Source organism: Rhinopithecus bieti, unplaced genomic scaffold, assembly GCF_001698545.2.
Source record: "Rhinopithecus bieti isolate Rb0 unplaced genomic scaffold, ASM169854v2 scaffold_50384, whole genome shotgun sequence".
NCBI classification, from domain to species: Eukaryota; Metazoa; Chordata; class Mammalia; order Primates; family Cercopithecidae; genus Rhinopithecus; species Rhinopithecus bieti.
This window is the reverse complement of record NW_016820218.1, coordinates 711442-734215: the sequence shown is the minus strand read 5'-3', so window position 1 is coordinate 734215 and position 22774 is coordinate 711442. Positions and strand designations below refer to the sequence as shown.

The window sequence follows — 22774 nt, the reverse complement described above, 5'->3', positions numbered from 1 at the left end:
GCCGGGGTACAGAAGTGGGTGTGCCAGTGAACAAGGAGAAAATTACATCACTTTTTATAACCTAGTCTTAGAATTCACACAGTGTCACTTCAGCTGCATTCTACTGGTTACAACTCAGAGACAAGATGGCTCAGGTTAAAGGGGCGAGGACATAGACCCCATTTCTTGATGAGAGGAGTGTCAAGGTCACATTGTGGGATGGGAAATACTGGTGCAGCATCTTTGGAAAATGTAATCTGACATACATGTTCTTGGATGAAACAGCTTGCCATCATTTGAATCTCAATTCTTAGTTAATATATAAATTTTATGTGAATGTCCCCATGCCCAACTTACATGTAATTGTTGTCCAATACTTCAGCATTCTTTTTTTTTTAACTGTAAAACTTAGTCATTATTCTTGTTCTAAAGGTCCATGTGAACTAATGTCTAAAGGTCCGTTTGAACTAATCCATGTGTTAATCACTCTCTTTTCTTATCTTTCCTTCTCACATTCGTTCTTCCTCCAGGATTTTCTTGTTCCTAAAATTCCTCCTTTAGTAGTTCTTTCACAGCTAGGGCCTATTCATGGTAAATTCTTCTGATTTCTGTCTGAAAATAAGCTTTCATTTCACTTTTTTTCTTGAATGATAATTTAGCTGACTGTAGAATTCTAAGATTCACTAATGTTAGCTTCTGATTTACATATTTTCATTAAAAAATACTTTCACATCAAAATACCCTCAGGGTCAAAAACAGTAGGGTCAAAATGGCAAAATCAAACTCTACATTGCCCTGTTATATTATACAAGTGACTTGATAAGACTTGTTTCTGATAGCAGGGATCTTATTGTCTCTTTAACATTAAAGTAGAAATATTAAACAAATATTAATAAAGGTATACTTTGCATACAAAATTATGTATATATATGCACATGTGTATTTGTGTGACTTTAAAACAAATAAATATTGTTGAAGGTTTGGATAATGTATTCAGAGTTTCTGTTTAGATAAGATTGAGAAGGGGAGAAATTGTCCTCTTTTCTAGTTACTGAAGAAAAAAAAATTAGAATATAAGATTTTACATAAATGATGAAAGGAATGAGAAGGGAGAGAAACAACTTAATTTACCTGTCTGATGTAAAGGAGATCTATCTTAGATTATCTACTGGTGTGTTAGTCTGTTCTCACACACCGTAAAGACATACCTGAGACTAGGTAATTTATAAAGAAAAGAGATTTAATTGGCTCACAATTCTGCAGGCTGTACAGGATTCTGCTTCTGGTGAAGCCTCAGGAAATTTCCAAGCATGGCAGAAGGTGAAAGGGAAGCAGGCACGTCTCCACCCATTAGTGGCTGGGGCAGGAGAAAGGGAGGGAAGGGGGAGGTACCGCACACTTTTAACCAACCAGATCTCATGAGAACTCACTCGCTATCAGAAGATCAGCAAGGGGAAATCCGCCCCATGATCCAATCACCTCCCACCGGCCCCTCCTCCAACACCGGGAATTACAATTCGACATGAGATTTGGGTGGGGACACACATCCTAACCATATAAACTGGGCAGTTCCTCTAGGAAGTAAGTGAATCCTCTCCTTATTCAGGAAGACTTCACAGCCTAATAGAATCAAGTGGGCCATTAAAGGATCTGTTACTAATCAGTCTAAAAGAAAGTCTGCGACATGGGTTTTTGTTTCACTGCTGGGAGAGGGAGGAAAAGTAAGGAGATAGCTAACTTCCTTTTGGAATATCAAAAAAGAAAATCTGGGAATGTTTCTGAGTAATAAAAACCCATGGAAAAACACTAAAGATATAATTCTATTGAGATAGATTTTGACCAACTCTTGTTGAGATGTCAGTTAATGTTTGTGTGTTTCTTGACAGTTGTTAGCTGGAAAATAATCACTGAAAATGAAAAGGCTTCTCACAATGAAGTAAAAAACTGGGTAACTATTAGATTACAGAAAAAATTTAATCTAGTTTATAATCATTATAGAGTTAGGTTTAAAGCGAGCTCCCCACAAACACTCAATTCATTTTCTTTTTACAAAGTTATATTAGAGGAGTGTACTTCATACACATTATTACCAGCTGAACTTTATTGTATTTTAAAGAAAATTTTAGTCACTGAGCTCTGTACATAAAACTGAAAAGTTGAAAATCAGATAACTTTTCATTGTGATTAAACCATTAATATATTTTTACATGGTCATTGACCTGCTAGTAACATGGAATTATTGAATTTCTTGAATGAAATACTTAATTATATATGCTATGGTTTAAATTATGGTGTCCCTTCCAAAATTCATGTTGAAAGTTTATCCCCAATGCAACCATATTAAGGGATGTGGCCTTTGGCAGGTGATTAAGTCATAAATACTCCATCCTGGCTGGGCATGGTGGCTCACGCCTGTAATCCCAGCACTTTAGGAGGCTGAGGTGGGCGAATACTTGAGTCCAGGAGTTCGAGACCAGCTTGGGCAACATGGCAAAACCCATCTCTGCAAAAAACACAAAAAATAAAAATAAATAAATGAATGAAATAGCCAGGTGCGGTGGTGTGTGCCTGTAGTCCTAGCTACTCAGGAAGCGAAGGTGGGAGGATCACTTGAGCCTGGGAGGTTGAGGCTGCAGTGAGCTGAGATCTTGCCATTGCACTCCAGCCTGGGTGATAGAGGGAAATTCTGTCTCAAAAAATAAAAAATAAAAAAAAAGGTACTCTATCCTCATGTATGGGATTAATACCCCTATAAAAGGGCTCGTTTGAAGGGTACACTGTCTTGACCCTCTGTCCCTTCTGCCATATAAGGATGCAGCATTCTTCCCTTCCAGAGGATGCAGCAATAAGGCACCATCTTGGAAATGGAGACTGATCCTCACCAAATGTCAGTGCCTCAGTCTTGGACCTCCCAGCCTCTAAAACTGTGAGAAATAAATTTCTGTTCTTTATAAATTACCCAGTCTCAGGTACTATGTTATAGCAGCACAGATGGACTAAGGCAATATATATATATTTATTTTTTTTTTTTTAAGGCAGTATATTTATAAGGAACGTATTATGGGGCTGGTTTTAACTCTTTAATTAATACTTTATTTTATTAATCATTTAAAGGAGACATTTTATTTAAAACTGTTTTTATAGATTGACATGTAACATTTTATACATGAGTTAAATAAAATAATTTTCAAAGTTAAGTGGAAAAAATTACTACCTCCTATCAACTATTTCATATTAATCTGTTTTGATTCCACAGAAAGATTTGCCACCTCCTTAGACTAGCAGCTGCTATAGTCATGTGTCTGCCACATGTCCTTTGTCAAATACTCAGAGCTAATAGAATGGATTATTTAGGCACAAAAACAAACAGAGGGGTCAGACAGAGAGCTATTTTTCCAATGAAAGAATTTATACATTTTATAATACACAAACACGAAAAATACTGCATTCAGGGGTTGCAAATGAAAGAAAAGTCTAGAGAAATGTAGAGAATAATAAAAAGTATTTCCCAGGTCAAGACCATCAGATCTCTGCCAAACTCTTTTTTCACTTACATCAAAGTGAAACTTTGTCTCTCTCTGTCTCTGTGAGTGTGTGTGTGTGTGTGTGTGTGTGTGTATGTGTGTGTATGCACTGTGAGGGAGACAATCTTCTGTCTGTGTATTTGTGTATCTGCACGCACATTTGTCAGTGTTTGTGTGTCTGTTGGGTCTTGAACGTAGAATACAGGAAGTGGGATGATAATGATATAAAAGGAAGAAAGTCCGTTTCTATTGGAGTCTATCTTCCATTGTATAAGAAAAAAGAAATATGTTTTTATTACCAAAAACTCTGAACAATATGTGAAATAATTGAGTGATTTAATGTCTATAGGTTTTAATTTTATGAAGCTATTTTCTTACAAAAGAAATGTTTATTATTTTGTTTCAAATAAACAAATCCAACCAACCATTGATAATCACTTGATATATACCTTTCCAGATATTTTATGAATATATGATATATATCCTTCCAGACATTTTATGAATATATGCGTACATATTTTGAAAATGAAAATTTTTTTTTTTACTTTTTTTTTTTTTTTTTTGAGATGGGCTCTCACTCTGGTTGCCCAGGCTGGAGTGCAGTGGTGCAGTCTCGGCCCACTGCAGCCTCCACCTCCTGGGTTAAAGCAATTCTTCTGCCTCAGCCTCCCAAGTAGCTGGGACTACTGTCATGTGCCACCAGGTCCAGCTAATTTCTGTATTTTTAGTGGAGATGAGGTTTCACCAGGTTGGCCAGGCTGGTCTCGAACTCATGACCTCAAGGGATCCACCTGGCTCGGCCTCCAAAAGTGCTGGGATTACAGGCATGAACCACCGTGCCGGGCCCTAAATAAACCATTTTTTAAACAATGTAGCATGAAGTCAATAAATACTTTTTCATTCTATCCCTAATACATAGCACAGCATAGAGTATATGGTAGACATTCAGAAAGTATCTGTTAAAGAAATAGAGAAATACTTTGTGATCATCTGTATAAGTTCTTTGCCATTTTCCCTGATTTTGAATATTTTTGTACTTATTTATGAATTCCATATGAAGTGAGGATTTTAGCCCTTTGCTAAATATGTTTCAAATACTGTTTTCCCCTGCTTATACTTAAACTTTTCTTTACCAAAAGAACAGAAAATAATACTCAAACATATAGTTAGACTTAGTCAAATGAAAAAGACTTCAGACTTAATGCAAATGGTACTTTGTAGGAAATTTTAAAGAAATAAATGAAGTAAATGCAAAGTACAGGAGCGAAGTGCTGAATGTTCCTCAGTAGAATTTTTGCTCTATTTCTTTTTTTATTTTTATTTTTTTGAAGCTGAGTCTTCCTCTATCACCCAGGCTGGAGTGTAGTGGTGCAATCATTGCTCACTCTAGCCTCAAACTCATGGGCTCAAGCAAACCTCCTTCTTAAACTTCCAAAGTAGCTAGACTATAGGTATGTGCCAACATGCCCAGTTCATTTATAAAACTTTTTTTTTATTTGTAGGAATGGGGTCCTACTGTGTTGCCCAGGCTGTTCTGGAACTTCTGGTCTCAAGTGGTGGTCCTGCCTTGGCCTCTGAAAGTGCTGGGATTACAGGTGTGAGCCACTGTGTCTGGCCTCTGACTATTTAAATAAAGATACAGGAATGACTCATAGATGGTACTGTAAAATATATCTAAGAGCAGCAAATTTTTGAGTTAGACAAATTGATTCTTATTTTATTTCTGCCCCTGGGCAGCTGAGTGATAGGGTAGAGTCACTTGATGCCTCTGAGCATCTGTAAATTGGAGACACTCAGGCCTCTCTCCCAGAGTTGTGCCTGGAAGTGCTCTGCAAATGGTCTCTGTCTCTGTGTGAATTCTATCCCTTGATGAATATTTCCAAATTGGATACATATATTTAAATATGAGGACAAACAACTTTTTGCACCCCAGGATGTGCTGTGGTTCTCTGCCAAAAATTTGAAGATAACATGAAAAAATTTGAAGATAACATGTGTGTGTGTGTGTGTGTTTTGGTTTTGCCATAATTTTTTTTTAACACCTGGATTTTATGGTGTCATGTTTTACTCTTCTTAGTGAGAAGGCTTTTTGGTTTTTTTCCTCTACTGACTCTGTTGACTGAAAGCAAGTACTATGTGCTCTTAAGTTTCCCCTTGAGAGAATTTTGGTATCATGAAATGGAAGTACTAGTACAGTTTAAAATGGAAAAAGCTACTGAACAATCCTTTAGGGATTTAAATATACTCCATTAACTTTTGTTCAGTAAAAGTAATATCATCAAATGATGTAATCCACTATTGTTGTTACTGTTATTTTTCTAGAACGTTACTGAATTAGAAATCTAGCTTTATGATTGCTGTGTATTGTCATCAATCTGTAAAACATATGAAGTCTGTCAAGCTCTCAAATGTAACTGTTGTACAAAGTCTACATCTCATGGCAACTTTCACAAAGTGGTGTCTTCTCAGCCTGCAAATATTTGTTCTGACACTGCTCTTACTTATAGGAATCTTCTAACTTTTTGTCTAAGCACAAAAGCTTTCACTATTTTCATGAAATTAATTATAGACCTGTTGGGGGGATCTAGTTTACAAATGATTTTCTTGACAACTAGCTTAATACTATTTTCTTCCTAAACTGAAGATGCTTTCTCTTTGTCTAGCCAAGATCAGAATACTATAGATTTGGATTTAAGTGAGTGGGAATGCTCACTACTAATATACTGTATGCTACCAGTATAGATGTTTTAGTTAAAATATTATTAAAACAATAATGATAAAAATATTTTTATTACAAAAAATAGTAGATTTTTTTGTTAGAACAACTATTGATTAGTTCATTCTCTCCTTATCAAAGGTTTACAAAGCCCTCTTGGAGAAGCAGGTTCCTGTGGGAATGTGGTTAAATCTCCCAAGCTAGCAGAGTGTTTTTACTACAATAAGACAGTGATTAATTGTGTCCCACTGGGCACTGGCCTGATAAGGTAAGAGACTAACCCTGCCGCCAAAGAATTATTGCAGTTGCCACACTTTTCTGCTTTATATCAAGAGGTTAAGTGACCTAGGAATTAAAATTCTAGAATTGTAGAATTTCAGAGTTATAAAGGACTTTAGAAATCATAACTCACATTTTACAGATAAAGCACTGTTAAATAGTGTAAAATACATACATGTTACTTGTTATTTAACTATTTTAAGAATCTTTGTGGCCTTTGCTATATTTGGCTGTTTGAACATTAGGGAGTATCAGTACACTACAGAAATTGTTTTTTCAAATTCTTGTGGTGTGGATTCTTCACCTCATCTAAGTAACTGAAGTGATAAAAAGGAAAATACTTTAAGAAATAAAGATGAAAATTATATTAATCCATATATGTGATAACATGGCTTAGAACTATACTCATACCATATACTAGTACATGTAAAACTGGTGAAATCTGAATCAAGTCAGTGGTTTAGAGCAATGTCAAGTTCCTGGTTTTTATATTGTACTACAGTTATATAAGATGTAGTTATTGGGGCTGGGCATGGTGGCTCAGGCCTGTAATGCCAGCACTTTGGGAGACCGAGCTGGGCAGATCACTGAGGCCAGGAATTTGAGACCAGCCTGGCCAACATGGCGAAATCCCATCTCTAAAAAAATTTTTTTGGCTGGGCACGGTGGCTCAAGTCTGTAATCCTAGCACTTTGAGTGGCTGAGGCGGGCAGATCAAGGGGTCAGGAGATGGAGACCAGCCTGATCAACATGGTGGAACCCCGTCTCTACTAAAAATACAAAAATTAGCCAGCCATGGTGGCACACGCCTGTAATCCCAGCTGCTCTGGAGGCTGAGGCAGGAGAATCACTTGAACCTGGGAGGTGGAGGTTGCATTGAGCTGAGATTGCACCACTGCACTCCAGCCTGGGTGATGGAGCAAGACTCTGTCTAAAAAAAAAAATTTAAATATAGTTATTGGGGGAAACTGCATGAAGGGCAAATGGGAACTCACTGCTAACTAAAATAAAAATTTAAAAATATAGATAGCTACTATGAAATTGCTTTTTTGACATGATTAAATATTTATAAACTATAGGTGGTTAGAATTTAATATAAAAATAATTACCACATGAGACACTGCTTTAGCTTTCACCCCTTTGATCATTCCTCATGACTCCCTAACTGTTAATATTTTCACAATTTTTTTCTTCCTGACACTCTTCATAGAAAACTGATTAATATCCATGGTTTCAGGGGCCAGCTCTATGTTGAAGTCCCCAGATCTTTCTGTCTGGCCCAGAAGTCCCATTCAAACTCCAACTCTTTACTAGATTGCTCTTGCTAGATCTTTGCATGGTATCTGACACAAACAGTAGGCTTTCAAGAAATATTAGATGAATGAATGAATGAATAAATAAATAACTTTTCAAATAGCTATACGATATTTATACTTGAAAGTCTCATAGTCTTCTAAATTCGAAATATAGCAAAACAAAACCAGAATTTCTTCCCACTACGCTCACCCACCAAACTTGCTCACTCTGGCAATTTCCGTATTTCTCCCATTTCTACTATTTTCCAATCCAACCGAGCCTTTAAAATGTAAGCTGCCTTGGACTCTTCCTTCACTTTTATTTACCATATATATCTAAGCAATTATCTCTTGTGTCCATTTTCCTCTCAAATATCCTTTATATTCGTCCCTTCTATTTCATTTCTGTGGCTACTGTGTTTTTGTTGTTGTTGCTAAATGTTTCTCATTTTTCTCCCTGCTCTTAGTCATGATTCCTCTTTAGTCTATTTGGTATACTAACTTCTGGTAAATGTTTCCCATTGACCAGGTCATCACACTAAGAGCGTGATCATAATCCTTGATGCTACCTATGGAGTGCTCACTGTATACCAGGCACTGTGAAACTTACTGTACATATATTATCTCATTTACTCTTTATGACAGCCCTGTGAAGCAGGCATCATTTATCCTCATTTTATAGATGAGAAAACTGAGGATCCAAGAGATTTACAAATGTGCCACATTGTTTAAGTAGCAGAGCCAGGATATGAACTCAGGCTAGCCTGGTTACAATCATTATGAAACACCATTCTCCTAAATATAAATAAATTTTGTTCCTTCATTAAAATATACCCAGCAGAACCTCAACCTGGCAAAAATAGAAGCTCAATGAATTGCAGGTATTGAAAGCACTTTATTAAATGAGTTGAACTGAGCAGGGTGCATGCTGAAAGCTCCCACTGACCTTCAAGCCTGCACCTTCCATTTGTTCCAGCTCACAGTGCTCCACTCCCACCCCTTTCAAATCTTGGGGAGATTTTATAGTTATTGTTGTTGCCCTCAGGTAATAAATGAATAGTCTTTTTTTAAGTAATTGAGTTGATTTTGCTATAATAAATAAATAAATAATAATAATTTTGTTGTTGCTCTCAGGTAATAAATGAGTAGTCTTTTGATTTTTGTAACTGAGTTCAGTTCGATGTAATAAGCCAAATGGTAATCTCATTTCATTTAAAACTTCTTCCCATTCCCAGTTGAGTTTTGCTCCAGGCTTGGAAGTCTAGAGTGGAGAAGTGAGGGAACTTTGGTCAGCTGCTTTTCCTCTCCTCAGCTCCCCTTCTCCCTCATCGGTTTCTGTTTTTGGCCTCTTCAAAACTGCAAGAGGGAAGGAGAAAAGGTGAGATGGGAAAAGTTCTTACTTAACTGCATGGTTATGACTGACATTGGTGCCCTTAGGAGTGACAAATAACCCAAGGTTATTTGTCTCTTGGAAGCCTTCTGGGAGCCTCTACAGCATTTCTGGCCAGATAACAATCTAGTCCCTGAGCGGCTAGGAGTTGGCCTGACACTGCCCCTTCAGATGGAGCCTGCTGTGAGAATTTCAGACTGGCTCCCTTCACTTATGCTTGCATCAAGTCCACAGCTTGCTGTGAACTTAGCCTTCTCTCTCTTTACTCTAGACCATAACATGCTCATTTCATTCCAGCCCCACTGTCTGCTTACTTTCCTCTCCCACGTTTCCTCCTCTTTGCCAATCTCAATGTAATTCCCATCTAATCGCAGTGCATACCTTTTTCCATCAAGTATTGCCTTATTTATTCCTTCCCACAGTGATTTTCCTGAACGAAAGTCCCCAGCACTCTAGTCTGTACCAAAAGAAAAAAGAAGAAATAAGTTTTACTTAAGAAGCTTGAGTACATATATTAAATATGGACCCCAGGGTACACATCATTTTTAACATTCCATGTAATTAAATACGAAGTAGGCATAGGCACTTCTGTTGCGTGCTGAAACACATGATTGCCTCAAAGAAATGCACTTGTATAAGTGTTTGAGCTATGAGCTGCTTTTTTTTTTTTTCATGGAATGTCATTTTCACTTGAAAGAATGACAGACAAAAACACCCAACTATAGTTATAGGGAGCTGGGTATTTGGCAGATATTTTCTCGAATGTAAAAGAAGCATGTCTGTCATTTAAAGGAAAACAATTGACAGTGTTTATTGCCAATAATAAATGTAAGCTTTAAAGCAAAAATTAGAACTTGGGAAAACTTGCATCCAGAATGATGAGCTTGACAATTTGTGGTGGTTTTGTAGCTGTGGCTACACAATTCTTCAATACAGTGCCCTTCAGGAGGCAGAAGTTACCTTCCCTCCCCTTGATTGTGGAGTTGATTGTTTCTAGTGATGAGCTATCGTATTGAGATTAGTTATAAAATGACTGTGGCTCCCATCTTGAGCGGACTGTCTTGTTCTCTCTCTCTCCTTGCCACCCCTCTTTCTTTTGAACTGCTCACCATGGGACAATCCGCCAGGTTGTGAGGTGGCCCTGAGAGAGGGAAGCCAGCTGAGGACACACTCAAGCAGCCTATGGAGAGGCCACATGGTAAGGAACTGAAGGTTCCCAGCAACCATGGGAATGAACTTGGGAGCAGATCTTCTGAAGCAGCCAAAAGGCACATGAGTGAGCTTGGAATTGGACCATCCCTCAGTTGAGTCCTAAGATGACCACAGCCCAGCCAACAGCTTGACTGTAACCACTTGAGTGATTTCAAGCCAGAACCACCTAGCTAAGCCACTCTTAAATTCCTTACCCAGAGAAATTGTGAGATAATAAAAGCTTATTGTTTTAAGTTGCTGAGTTGGGGTAATTTGCTATGCAGCAATAGATAATTAATATAACAGGTTTCTAATATTTAAAGCTTTTCTGATAAGAGCAGTGGTGATATTAGCAAAGATTTGTCTTTTGTTTTGGGACTTTTTTGGGGGCGCTTATTATAAAATTAAACATATCAATAAAAGATCTTGAGAGAACCTATATTATTCAAATAATCAATGCATGATGTTATAAAATTATGCATTAGTAAATGAGCCATTCAAAGTGGAGGATAGATCTATAAATTTTAATGTAACAGAGCATAAAGGTTGCACCTAATCTTTAAGAAATTACCATTTTGTTTTGTTTTGTTTTGTTTGGAGACAGGGTCTTACTCTGTCCCCTGACCTGGAGTGCAGTGGTGCAATCCTAGCTGTTAGTTTACTGCAACTTTGAACTCCTAGACTCAGTGCTGCTCCCATCTCAGCCACCTGCATAACAGACTAATTTTTAAAATTTGTTGTAAAGACAAGGTCTCACTATGTTGCTCAGGGTGGTCTCGAACTCCTGACCCCAAGCAGTCCTCTTGCCTCGATCTACCAAAGTGCTGGGATTACAGGCATGAGCCACCGTGCTGAGGCATCATTTGTTGAGTGCTGCTGTAGGATCAAAGAGTAATGCCTACTGTTATCTGGAAAAACTATTACAATACTCCTTTCTTTTACAATTACATATCAGTGTGAAGCAGGATTTTCTTTACGTATTTCACCAAAAACAGTGTACTGCAACAGCTTAAATTCAGAAGCAGATATGAGAAGCAAATGTTTTCTATGGTACTAGACATTGAAGAGATTTGTAAAAATGCAAACAGTACCAGTCAGCTTACTGTATTTTTTATTTTAGAAAATAGTTATTTTCATAGAAAATGTTATTATTTTGTTAGTTTTTAAATGAATTGTATTAGTTTTATTTTGCTATGTAAAAATTACCACAATATGACCAGGCGTGGTGGCTCACGCCTGTAACCCCAGCACTTTGGGAGGCTGAGGTGGGTGGATCACGAGGTCAGGAGATCAAGACCATCCTGGCTAACACAGTGAAATACCGTCTCTACTAAAAATACAAAAATTAGCCAGGAGCGGTGGCGGGCACCTTTAGTCCCAGCTACTCAGGAGGCTGAGGCAGGAGACTGCAGTGAACCCGGGAGGTGGAGGTTGCAGTGAGCCGAGATCATGCCACTGCACTGCAGTCTGGGCGACAGAGCGATACTCAATCTCAAAACAACAACAACAACAAATTACCACAAGATTTAGCAGCTTAAAACAGTTGATATTTATTATCTTATTCTTTCTATGCGTCAGGAGTCCAGGTGCAGCTTAGTTGGGTATCTCTGGCTCAGGATCTCTCACAAAGCTATAACTGTCAGTGGGGTGACAGTCATCTTAAGGCTTGACTGGGTGAGGATCTGTTTTTAAGCTCACTATATGGTTATTGACAGGACCCAGGTCCTCATTGCTGTTGGCCAGAGACATTGGTTCCTTGCCACATGGATCTCTCCATAGGACAGCTCTCAACATGGTAGCTGGTTTTCCTCAGAGATAGATGGGGATTCAGAGAAAGAGCAAGCAAGACAGAAGCCACGGCCTTTGTAACCTGTTATCTGAAGTAACATTCCATCATTTCTGCTCTATTCAAGGGAATTAATAAGTCCAGCCCACACTCAAGGGAAGTGGATTACACCAGGGCATGAAGACCAGGAGGCAGGGATCAGTGGCCACCTAAGAAGCTGTATATCATATGATTTAACAAATATTTCTTACATTTCTCAGTGTTTGTTTCTAATAAGATAATTATAATAGATATAACTCACATAAACAGAAGCTATTAGGGAGTTCTCAACAATACATAAGAGTGTAAACGGGTTTGTTTGTTTGTTTTTGAGTCAGGGTCTCACTCTATCGCCTAGGCTGGAGTGCAGTGGCGCGATCTCGGCTCACTGCAAACCTCCACCTCCCGGGTCCAAGCAATTCTCCTGCCTCCACCTCCCAAGTAGCTGGGAGTACAGGTGCATGCCACCACACCCAGCTAACGTTTGCATTTGTAGTAGAGATAGGGTTTCACCATGCTGGCCAGGCTGGTCTGAAACTCCTGACCTCAAGTGATCCGCTCGCCTCAGCCTCCCAAAGTGCTGGGATTACAGGCGTGAGTCACCATGCCTGGCCAAACATGTTTTTAAGACTAAAAAGTTTGAGAACTACTGCTTTAGAAATACAAATATTGACTTGACATGGCAAAGCTGCAGGACATTATTCAGGCGTTGATAATATATGCCTTACTTTTATTATTACTCATAACTATAAACTCTTACCTACAAAGTAGTATTTATGATAGCATTATGAGATACAGAAATTCATATTGAAATATAGTAGCGTTTGTCACAGGCATGTATACAGTAGATGTGGTATAAAGACTTCATACTGTATGTACTGTATATTTTTTCACATTTGAAAACACATCACTTAAATTTTTTTAAATGATGCCTATTCCATATATTAAATACTTAGATTGGTAGCATTCAATAATTAGTGATTTTATTATATTATTATTTTGTTGGATTGGTGCATTATGTAGCTTCCTCTGGTGCCATCTCTGGGCTAAATCTAGAGTTGTCTTGGACAAATAATTATCCTGCCCTCCCTGGTAGAAAGGGGAGGGCAGAGAGCTGTTCTTGTGTCTGTTTCTTTTTAATTGACTTCTGCTCAAAATAATTATGTCAAAGTGGCATATTTTGAAGTGGTGTATTCTTCAATCCTTCGCATGTAAGAATTATTTTTGTACAAAGTAATTTAGAAGTCTCTAAGATGATTTGTTGGTATTGGCTGAAAATAAATTTAGTTTCATGGAAAATTTAGATAAATTCACACATAGTGAATTATGTCATGTCCGGGCTCCCTCCTAAAGAGGTATCATCATCAACTTGCTGGCAGTGTTGGGTTTAAAACAAAGGGTGGGATGCATCCTTTAGCATTTTTATTTTTAGCACTGCTGAGTGAACGTGACACTTTTCTATAGTTATGTAGAGTTACATAAAATGACCAGTTTTCTTTTTCATTATGTTTGAACATTGTTGATTTGACCAAGGAAATTTGCTTAAGTAGTTAGGTAATTAAGTAATATACTCTATGACCATAGCTGAAGGGATTAAAATACAAAATCTATACTTTAAGTCATGCTCTGCAGAGGTTACCATCTAAGTAGATAAATCTAAGACTTCTAACTAAAGATCATAACAATATATGGAGCTTATATATACATATACATATATATACACACACACACCATATATATGGACTATATGTACTTAAAATGAATGTAATATTTATTTGCCCTTTTTTGAGACAAAGTCTTGCTCTCTTTCCTAGGCTGGAGTGTAGTGGTGTGAGCCTGGGTCACTGCAGCCTTGACCTCCTGGGCTCAAGTGTTCCTCCCACCTCAGCCTCCAGAGTAGCTAGGACTACAGGTGTGTGGCACCACACCAGGCTAATTTTTTTATGTTTTGAAGAGACGGGGTCTTGCTGTGTTACCTAGGCTGGTCTCAGAATCCTGGGCTCAAGCAATCCTTCTCCCTTGGCCTCCCGAAGTTCTGGAATTTACAGATGCGAGCCACCTGGTCTGGACTTTGCTTTTCTTGAAATGCTTCAATTATAGTTTGCCTATTTCCTAAATGAAAGATTCTATCAGGAGATACTCAGCTGGATGGTGATGACAATAGATTGTTAAGATCCAAAAAAGAGAAAGATGTCAGTTCAAAATATATTTATAACACAAAGTTTTCTAAGGCTAAAATGAGACCTATTTTTAAATCAGGGGAATATTTAATATTATATATAGTTAACTTTTTCAAGTGTTATAGAATGCAGGTATCCAACATTCATCTCAAAATGTGAACAAGTTACTAATGAAAGAAATGGTTTTTCAAGGTTTTCTTTATAGTTTTACAACATGTGTGTGTACTCCTAATATGCTGTTTAGTTTCAAATGTTTTTGAACTTCATATAAATAAAATCTTGTGTGCTTTTTTTCTGTACCTTTCTTTTTCTCATTCAAAATTATTACATCCCTGAAATTTATTCATTATGTTGCATGTAGTTATAATTCATTCATTTTTATTGCTGTATGGCAGCTATTATGCTTGTATTATGCTTTATTAATTCTACAGTTGATGAATATTTGGGTTGCTTAAACTTATTAATATTTCAATTGTAGCAGTGAACATTCTCGTATCTAGGTCTCCTGGTGCTGGTGGGGATATTTCTATGTTTGGAAGCAGTGATCACAGCTATGGGTATCTTCAGTTGTACTTGATGATACTAATTGTTTTTTAAAGCAAGCATGCCAATTTACATTCTCGCTACCAGTGCATGAGCATTCCTGAGCTCTCCATTATTGCTAGCCCTTAATGTAATACAAAAACAATGAAGAAAATGAAGAATGCAAGGAAAACTTGATGAAAATACAATTTGTGGAAGATTTTAACATTTCTTTTTCAGTAACATGTCTAGTAGGCAAAAATTAGTGGGCTATGAAAGAGTTGAATAGTACAATCAATAAATTCAATGTATTGTATTCTTGCATTATTTGACTAGAGTAATATGTCTCCTTTGTATGATTTAGAACATTTGTGAAAAAACTGGTATGTAGTTGGCCACAAAGAAAACCTTAAAATCAGAAAAACTGGAGAGTTTATAGACCATATTCTCAGATCTAAAAGCCAATCAAGTAGAAAGAAATAGTAATATAATATTAAACCTTAATTACTGGGAAGTTATAAAATGTAATTAAGATAGTCTTTGGAGCAAAAGAAATCAAAGGAAGCATTGAAAAGAACTCTTCTTTCAAAATAAATGGGATATAGTGAAAGGCATATTTAGAGTACTTTCATTATTAAAGAAGAAAACTAAAAGTAAGGGAACTTTGTACTTGACCTTAAATTCTTCCTGAGCATAGATTAAAGAAAAGGAAAAAATATACAAGATTATAAATAATATAGATCCAGAAGACTAAAATTAAATGCAGTTCTGTGGCAACATATTTGAAATTTTTGCATAAGTATTTCTTAGTAAGACATAAATCACCAAAACCAGTCCCCAAAGAAGAAAATTTTAATCTACAAATTGCCACATATGAAAATTTGAAAGTTGGTGATGCTAGCTTCTAAAAAGATATCAGGACCAAATATTTCTACAGCTGAGTTCTAACTAGCATTTTAAAAAACATGTAAATTATGCCTCTGTTTTAAGAAAGAAAAGAGATTTGAAATATTCTGATGTTATTGTTTCAGGCACCACTGAAAGATGCAGACCTCTTCCATTCATAGTCACAAAAAATTAGTACCAATCTGTTAAGTACAAAAAAAAAGCCATAGACCAATCTCACTTATGAATATAGTGGCAAAAATTATAAATGAAATCTTAGCAAATGAAATTTAGCAAGATATCAAAGGAATACACTGTAATCACTTACAAATTCTTTTTTCCAAAAATGTAAAGATAGTTTAAATATCAGGAAAGCCAATACATACTTTGCTATGTCAACAAATTGAGGGGCAAAAGTGATCATATCCCTAGATTATGGAATGGAAGTTGATAAAATTCTATCATTCCCAGCAGAAACAAACAAAACCAAAATGGGCATAGAAAGAAACTAAATATGATAAAGATTATTTAGAATAACGTTTGGTGTTGGCTTCAGTAAAAAGTATAATATTGAAGACATTTTAATTGAAAACAGGAACAACATAGGTGATCCTGCTGTAATAATTATTCAGAATTGTTTTAGAAGTTCTAGCAAACATAATAAAATAGGATAATAAAATAATTGACATTAACATGGAAAAAGAAGAGATAAAATTATCTTTTTTAACCCCTTGAAGATACTGAATATGTAGAACATCTGAGAGATTAGCAGAAAAACTGAGATTAGCATAAGGAAGAAAAAAAAAACACTACTACAAAGAATGAAAGAGTGAGAATCTTGCCTTAACAGAAAGTAAAACATACTATTAAGCCACTGTAGTCAAATCAGTATTTTAATGACATAGAAGGAGACAAATAGATCAGTGAGACAGCATAGAAATCCCAGAAACAGTTCCCAACATATATGGGTATGTGTTTATATATACACATATATGACAAAAGTGGTATTTCATATCAGTGAGAAAACAATAGTTTATTTAATCTGTGGTACTAGAACAACTGGATATTCAGATGGATGAAAGTAACAGCTTATTAAAAATAAAGCGTTAATGCATGGAAATGTTTAAATAATAAATGAATTTTTAAAGAAAAGCAACAGAAGAAAATTAGACTATATACATGTATAACTGAGGGCCTACGAAAGAACTTCTTAAAAGGAAAATCAGAAGCTTTAAAAAGAAAACACAGTTTTATTTGACTATATACAGATTTAAAATAAACCATAACTATTGTTTGTCTTTTAAAATGTGTTTTTTAAAAGGTAATTTGCTTTTAATCTATAAAAGTTTTGGTTTCACTATAGTTTGAGAAGTTCTTATTTAGGCTGTTCATCTGTCTCCTATATTTCTGGGAAACTGGAAGATAAATCTAAAAGATCATGCTGGAACTTTTTTGGCTGGAATATATCATAGATGGTACATACTTCATATTGCATTACGTTAGGAAACCCATAATATCTGTTTGTCCCATATTAGTGATGTCAATATTGACCACTAGATTAGCATGATGATGGCCTGATTCTTCCATTGCAAAGCCCAAATCATCACAACTAAGACCAGCAGGAACCAGTTCAAGCTGGCCTGAGTTTCCTTTAAAAAGGACTCCATTGATCTTCAAAATTATTCTAACTTTTTGGCATAAGATCTCCCTGGCTCACCTTGTGCTTCTCCTGCCCCACACTTGGTATCACATATTTCTTTAAGGAGTCCTGGTTCATTGTACTAAGAAATGGTATTAGAGCCCAGAATTTAGATACCAGGGTGCTCTTTTCTACTGGGTTGGCCATGATTCTAGCCATTTCAGCCTGTACATCTAGGAAAAATATATTCTTAAAAATCATGAGTTTATGATGATATTTCCAATTCTATTTAACATTACAGCATTTTACATTGTTCTTTGATTTTCTTTTTTTTTTTTTTAACTTTTATTTTAGTGGTTTATGTGTAGGATTGTTATGTAGATAAACCCATGTCATGGGGGTTCGGTGTACAGATTATTTCATTACCCAGGTATTAAGCATAGTACCCAATACTTTTTCTCATCCTCTCCCTCCTTCCAACTTTCACCCTCAAGAAAGCTCCAGTGTCTGTTGTTCCCCTCTTTGTGTCTATGTATTCTCGTTGTTTAGTGCCCACTTATAAGTGAGAACATGTAGAATTTGGTTTTCTGTTCCTGCATTATTTTGCTTAGGATAATGGCCTTCAGCTCTCTCCATGCTGCTGCAAACAACATGATCTCATTCTTTTTTTATGGCCGCATAGTATCCCATGGTGGGTATATACCACATTTCCTTTATCTGGTGCCTCATTGTGTTTTTGATTTGCATTTCTCTAATTATTAGTGATGTTGAACAGGCTTTCATAGGCTTCGTGGCTGCAAGTATGTCTTCTAATTGGGTCTTTTCTTCTCTTATACTGAAATTTTTGATCCCTAACATTATTAACCTAATAATGTGTTTGTCCTGTACTATAAGAAAAATAATTTCAAATAACGAAACCAATATTAATACTAATAAGAAAATGACTGAATGAGACTTAACATGTCTTTTTGGTTTATTGTCCTTGGAATGTGTTGTACTGTGTTTTAAATTCACTCCAAATAAATCCTTTCATGGTGTTATTATGTAACCAATTTGATATACAGCTTTAAAAACATTTTAGGGATTGTTTTTTAAAAATAAGTATTTTGAAATTGTTTACATGTATATTCATTTGATCTCTACTGCATTACATATCTACATTTACCTTACTCATATATTTGTCAATACTACCCCCATAAACCTGCTATACTTTTATTTTCTAGTCTCAGAGATATATAATAATAGACTGTCTGCAATTAATTATATACAATAATGGACAGTTCCCAATTAATGTAGTCAGTATTATTTACCAGAAAACAGCAGAAAGGGAAATGTTCTTATTGTGTCTGTTTTCTGGTCTTATGGAGCTCATATTGTCTTGTTGGGATATGTCACATGAGCCAGTATTCACTAAAACGGGTTACAGTTTTTCAAACGTAGTGCTTTGTGGAGGAAAAGTTTTCTTTCTGTAATGTTTGATAAAACATGTGTGTCTGTGTATTTATATGTGTGTCTTATGTGTCTTAGGTGCTTGCATTTACATATATGTTAGTTGACTCCATAATGAATTTTTTAATGATAAAATTTTTCGGCTTGGCTGAGATATAACTAACAGATTTTATTGTATTCATTCAGGAAGATTTTTTAAATTATTATTTTTATATATTTAGGGAGTACAAGTGCAGTTTTGTTATATGGATATATTGTGAAGTGGTAAAGATTAAGCTATGAGTGCAATCATTGTACATTGTAATAATGTAATAATGGGTACATTGTACCCATTAGGTAATTTCTCATCCCTCACTCCCTTCTACCTTCTCACCTTTCTGAGTTTCCAGTGTCTATTATTCCACTCTCTATGTCCATGTTTATGCATTATTTAGCTCCCACTTACAAGTGAGAACATGCAGTAATTGACTTTCTGCTTCTGAGTTATTTCACTTAATATAATGGCCTCCAGTTCCATCTACATTGCATAAAATACATGATTTCTGGCCAGGTGTGGTGGCTAATACCTGTAATCCAGGCACATTAGGAGACCAAGGTGGGAGGATTGCTTGAGGTCAGGAGTTCAACACCAGCCTGGGCAACATAGCCAGAACCCATCTCTATAAAAATTTTAGAAAATTAGCCAGGCATGAGGGCACATGCCTGTAATTAGCTACTTAGGAGGCTGAGGTGGGAAGATCATTTGAAGCCAGGAGTTTGGGGCTGCAGTGAGTTTTGATCACATTGCTGCACTCCAGCTTGGGTGACAGAGAGAGATACTGTCTCACAAAAAGAGACAAGATTTCATTCTTTTTTAATGACTGAATAGTATTACATGGTATATACACACCATATTTTCTTTATTCAGTTACACGTTGATGCACACTTAGGATGATGTCTTTGCTATTGTAAAAAAGTGCTGCAATAAATGTAAGAATGCAGGTGTCTTTCTGATATAATAATTTCTTTTTCTTTGGGTGGACACACGGTAGTGGGATTGCCAGATTGAGTAGTAGTTCTATTTTTAGTTCTTTGCGAAATCTCCATACTGTTGTCCGTAGCTGTATTAATTTACATTACCACCAACCATATATAAGTGTTCCATTTTCTCTGCATTCTCACCAACATCTGAAAGATTTATTGAGTGCCTATCATGTAAAACCACTATCTAGGTATTGGGAATACACCCTTGAACAAAACAAAGACCCAGAACTTAGGGAATTTATATTCTGATAGGGGAAACAGACAACAAATAAATCTGGCCATCCTAACATCTAACCAACCCTAGGCAACTCCCAAACATGGGTAACAATGCTAATGTTGTCGATTCTCTCTTCTATGTAGCCTGTTACTTTACTATAACTATTTGAAGGCATCCATTAGTCTTTCCCATTGCTTGTTCCTTATTAATGGTACCCAACTGGAATTGTAAAATATAGTAAGTAAAGAGTTTTTAAGAAGAAACAAAATATTATCAATATATCTGTTTTGAAACATATTTACGAGCTATGTAGCAGGTATTTATTTTTGCTATTAAAATGATTATTTGCCTTACAGGAGAATTTTATCTAGGGCTACTTTTAAAGAATACGCTCCCCTAACACATTTTAAATGATTCAATTTACAAACTTACTATTTACACACAAAAGTCTTCAAATTCTTATTGGAATAAGAAGGTCTATACATTTTCTCTTGTGACGCAGGATTTCCCAAGCTTGGCTAACCTATGATTGAAAGTGGGATCACAAGAATAATGATAACCTGGATTTCATTGGCCTTACCCCATCTGCAAAACTTCAAGTCTCTACAAAGGCCTGAATCTGCTGTCTCCTCTCTAAGTATTTGTGGGAATTCCCACGGGGTGTCTAATTATCAGGAACCAATCTGGTAAGCAGCCTGGCAAGTGGCATCTGCTTGGCCCTTTCAACTATTTCTATGAATACCGTCGTGTTTCCTTTGGGATCTGCTTTGGTTTTGGCTATTTTCTGGACACAGTAGGTACCGCTACTGATGTAGCAACACTTTCAAAGAGCCAGAGATCTTTGGCAAAGCCCAAGAGAATGCCTCTTTTCCCTTTTTTGTTTTGCTCTCTGTGAAAAGAATACCCTAGTTGTATAGCTAATTTTTGTCCACTGCCTTAGAAAGTTTAGGAAGACTACTTAAGGCTTATCTTTTCATCCCATCTACTCCTAATCCCTATGGAATGTTGAGATCAAGGATAGCTCTGAAGGACATACCCCAGGCTGTGCTCAGAATTACACCTCTCCCCTGATTATTAAGGCATTGCCACCAGATTGGATTTGTCAGAGTGGGATGCCTTACTGAATTGGAGTTACCCCCCAGGAGGGTCCTGTAGTCTCATGCATGTAGGATTTCATCAGGTTCCCCATCAGTTCTCCAACATCAGGACCTGTTTGAGTCTTCAATAGTAGATGTTGAGACTTCTTCTGCACACTCGATTGATTTATATAAAACTTTTCACTAGTCTCTAAGCAAGGTGGTACACAATCATACTTTCAATTCATGTCATAAACTTGGTATTTAATTAATTAAACATAAGTGAACAATCCTATGGAAATAATATTTCCTAGTTTTTTTTTTTTTAACTTGGAGGTTTTGGGGGCTTTTTACTACTAGATTCCTTTCTAAGTCTCATTTGTGTACATATAATTTTGGATGGTTATAAACTATATTGTTTTATATAATGTTTTATAAATTTGTTTTACCTACATAGTTAAATATAGAATCCACATTTTACAAATAAATGAACAGAAACTTTTCCATAGTCTTGAGGTAGCAATCATTTAATGAATGTTGGGTATTTGAATTATTTCCATTCTATACCATTCAGAATAGCCCTGCATGTATCACATAATGACATAGCTATCATTATAAAAACTATTATTGGCCGGGCAATAATACCACGTCTATAATACCAGCACTTATAATACCAGCACAATAATACCACGTCTATAATACCAATTAATACTCACGTCTCTAATACCAGCACTTTGGGAGGCTGAAGTGGGTGGATCACCTGAGGTCAGGAGTTCAAGAACAGCCTGGCCAACGTGGTGACCCACCTCTACTAAAAATACAAAAATTAGCCGGGTGTGGTGGCAGATGCCTGTAGTCCCAGCTACTCAGGAGGCTGAGGCAGGAGAATCGCTTGAACCTAGGAGGCAGAGGTTGCAGTGAGCTGATATTGCACCACTGCACTCAGGCTTGGGTGACAGAGCAAGACTCCATCTCAAAAGAAACAAACAAACAAATGAAGAAACTGTTATTGAGGATTGACAATTGATATTGGTAATACCAAAGTGTTTCTATTGATGCTTTTAGATTGCTTTCAAAACATTCCTACTTCGTAGGGTTGTTAAGTGAATTAAAAAAGATAAATGATGTTAACTTAGCCCCAGCACAGTTACTAGAACTTAGTTGGACTTTAATCTATATTGGTTCTCTTACTCCAGATAATAAGTTTTAAAATTACTTTGACATTTTTTAAACATTTGCCACTCATTTAGATGTGCATAGTCACAAGCATGCTGTGAGCTGGAGGACATAGTACTGGGACCAATAGAACTGCTCTGTTTATCAGGTTGACATCCAAAGGGGGTTACTTCGAGTCCAAATCCTTGATCTAGGGCCAACAACAATTCTTAAAGAAGTCTCATATAGCAGATGGGTTTTGAGGATTGGTAGGTAATACATGAAGTGAGGAGTATCACTTCATCTCTGTTGAATTTGAAGTAGGTTTGAGGGAAGGATCCAATTAGGAAGGTGTTCAGGGTTCCAGCCAGTTTGGTGCAAATCAAAATGCTGAAACCCAGGTGAATCGGGCAAACCCAGCATTGACTA

At 36.4% G+C, this 22774-nt stretch overlaps 1 protein-coding gene across 1 annotated transcript in view; it reads right to left on the bottom strand.

Moving 5' to 3' along the window:
• Positions 1-8715: 8715 nt before the first annotated feature.
• The window catches only part of RFESD (Rieske Fe-S domain containing), a 51327-nt gene continuing 37268 nt past the window's right edge, over positions 8716-22774 (bottom strand). The window contains exons 6-7 of the mRNA XM_017859677.1: positions 9565-9640; positions 8716-9149 (exon numbers count right to left, since the gene is read on the bottom strand). Coding sequence (XP_017715166.1) covers positions 9590-9640 — 51 coding nt within the window. The 3' untranslated portion in view covers positions 8716-9149; positions 9565-9589. The remainder of the gene's footprint in view (positions 9150-9564; positions 9641-22774) is intronic.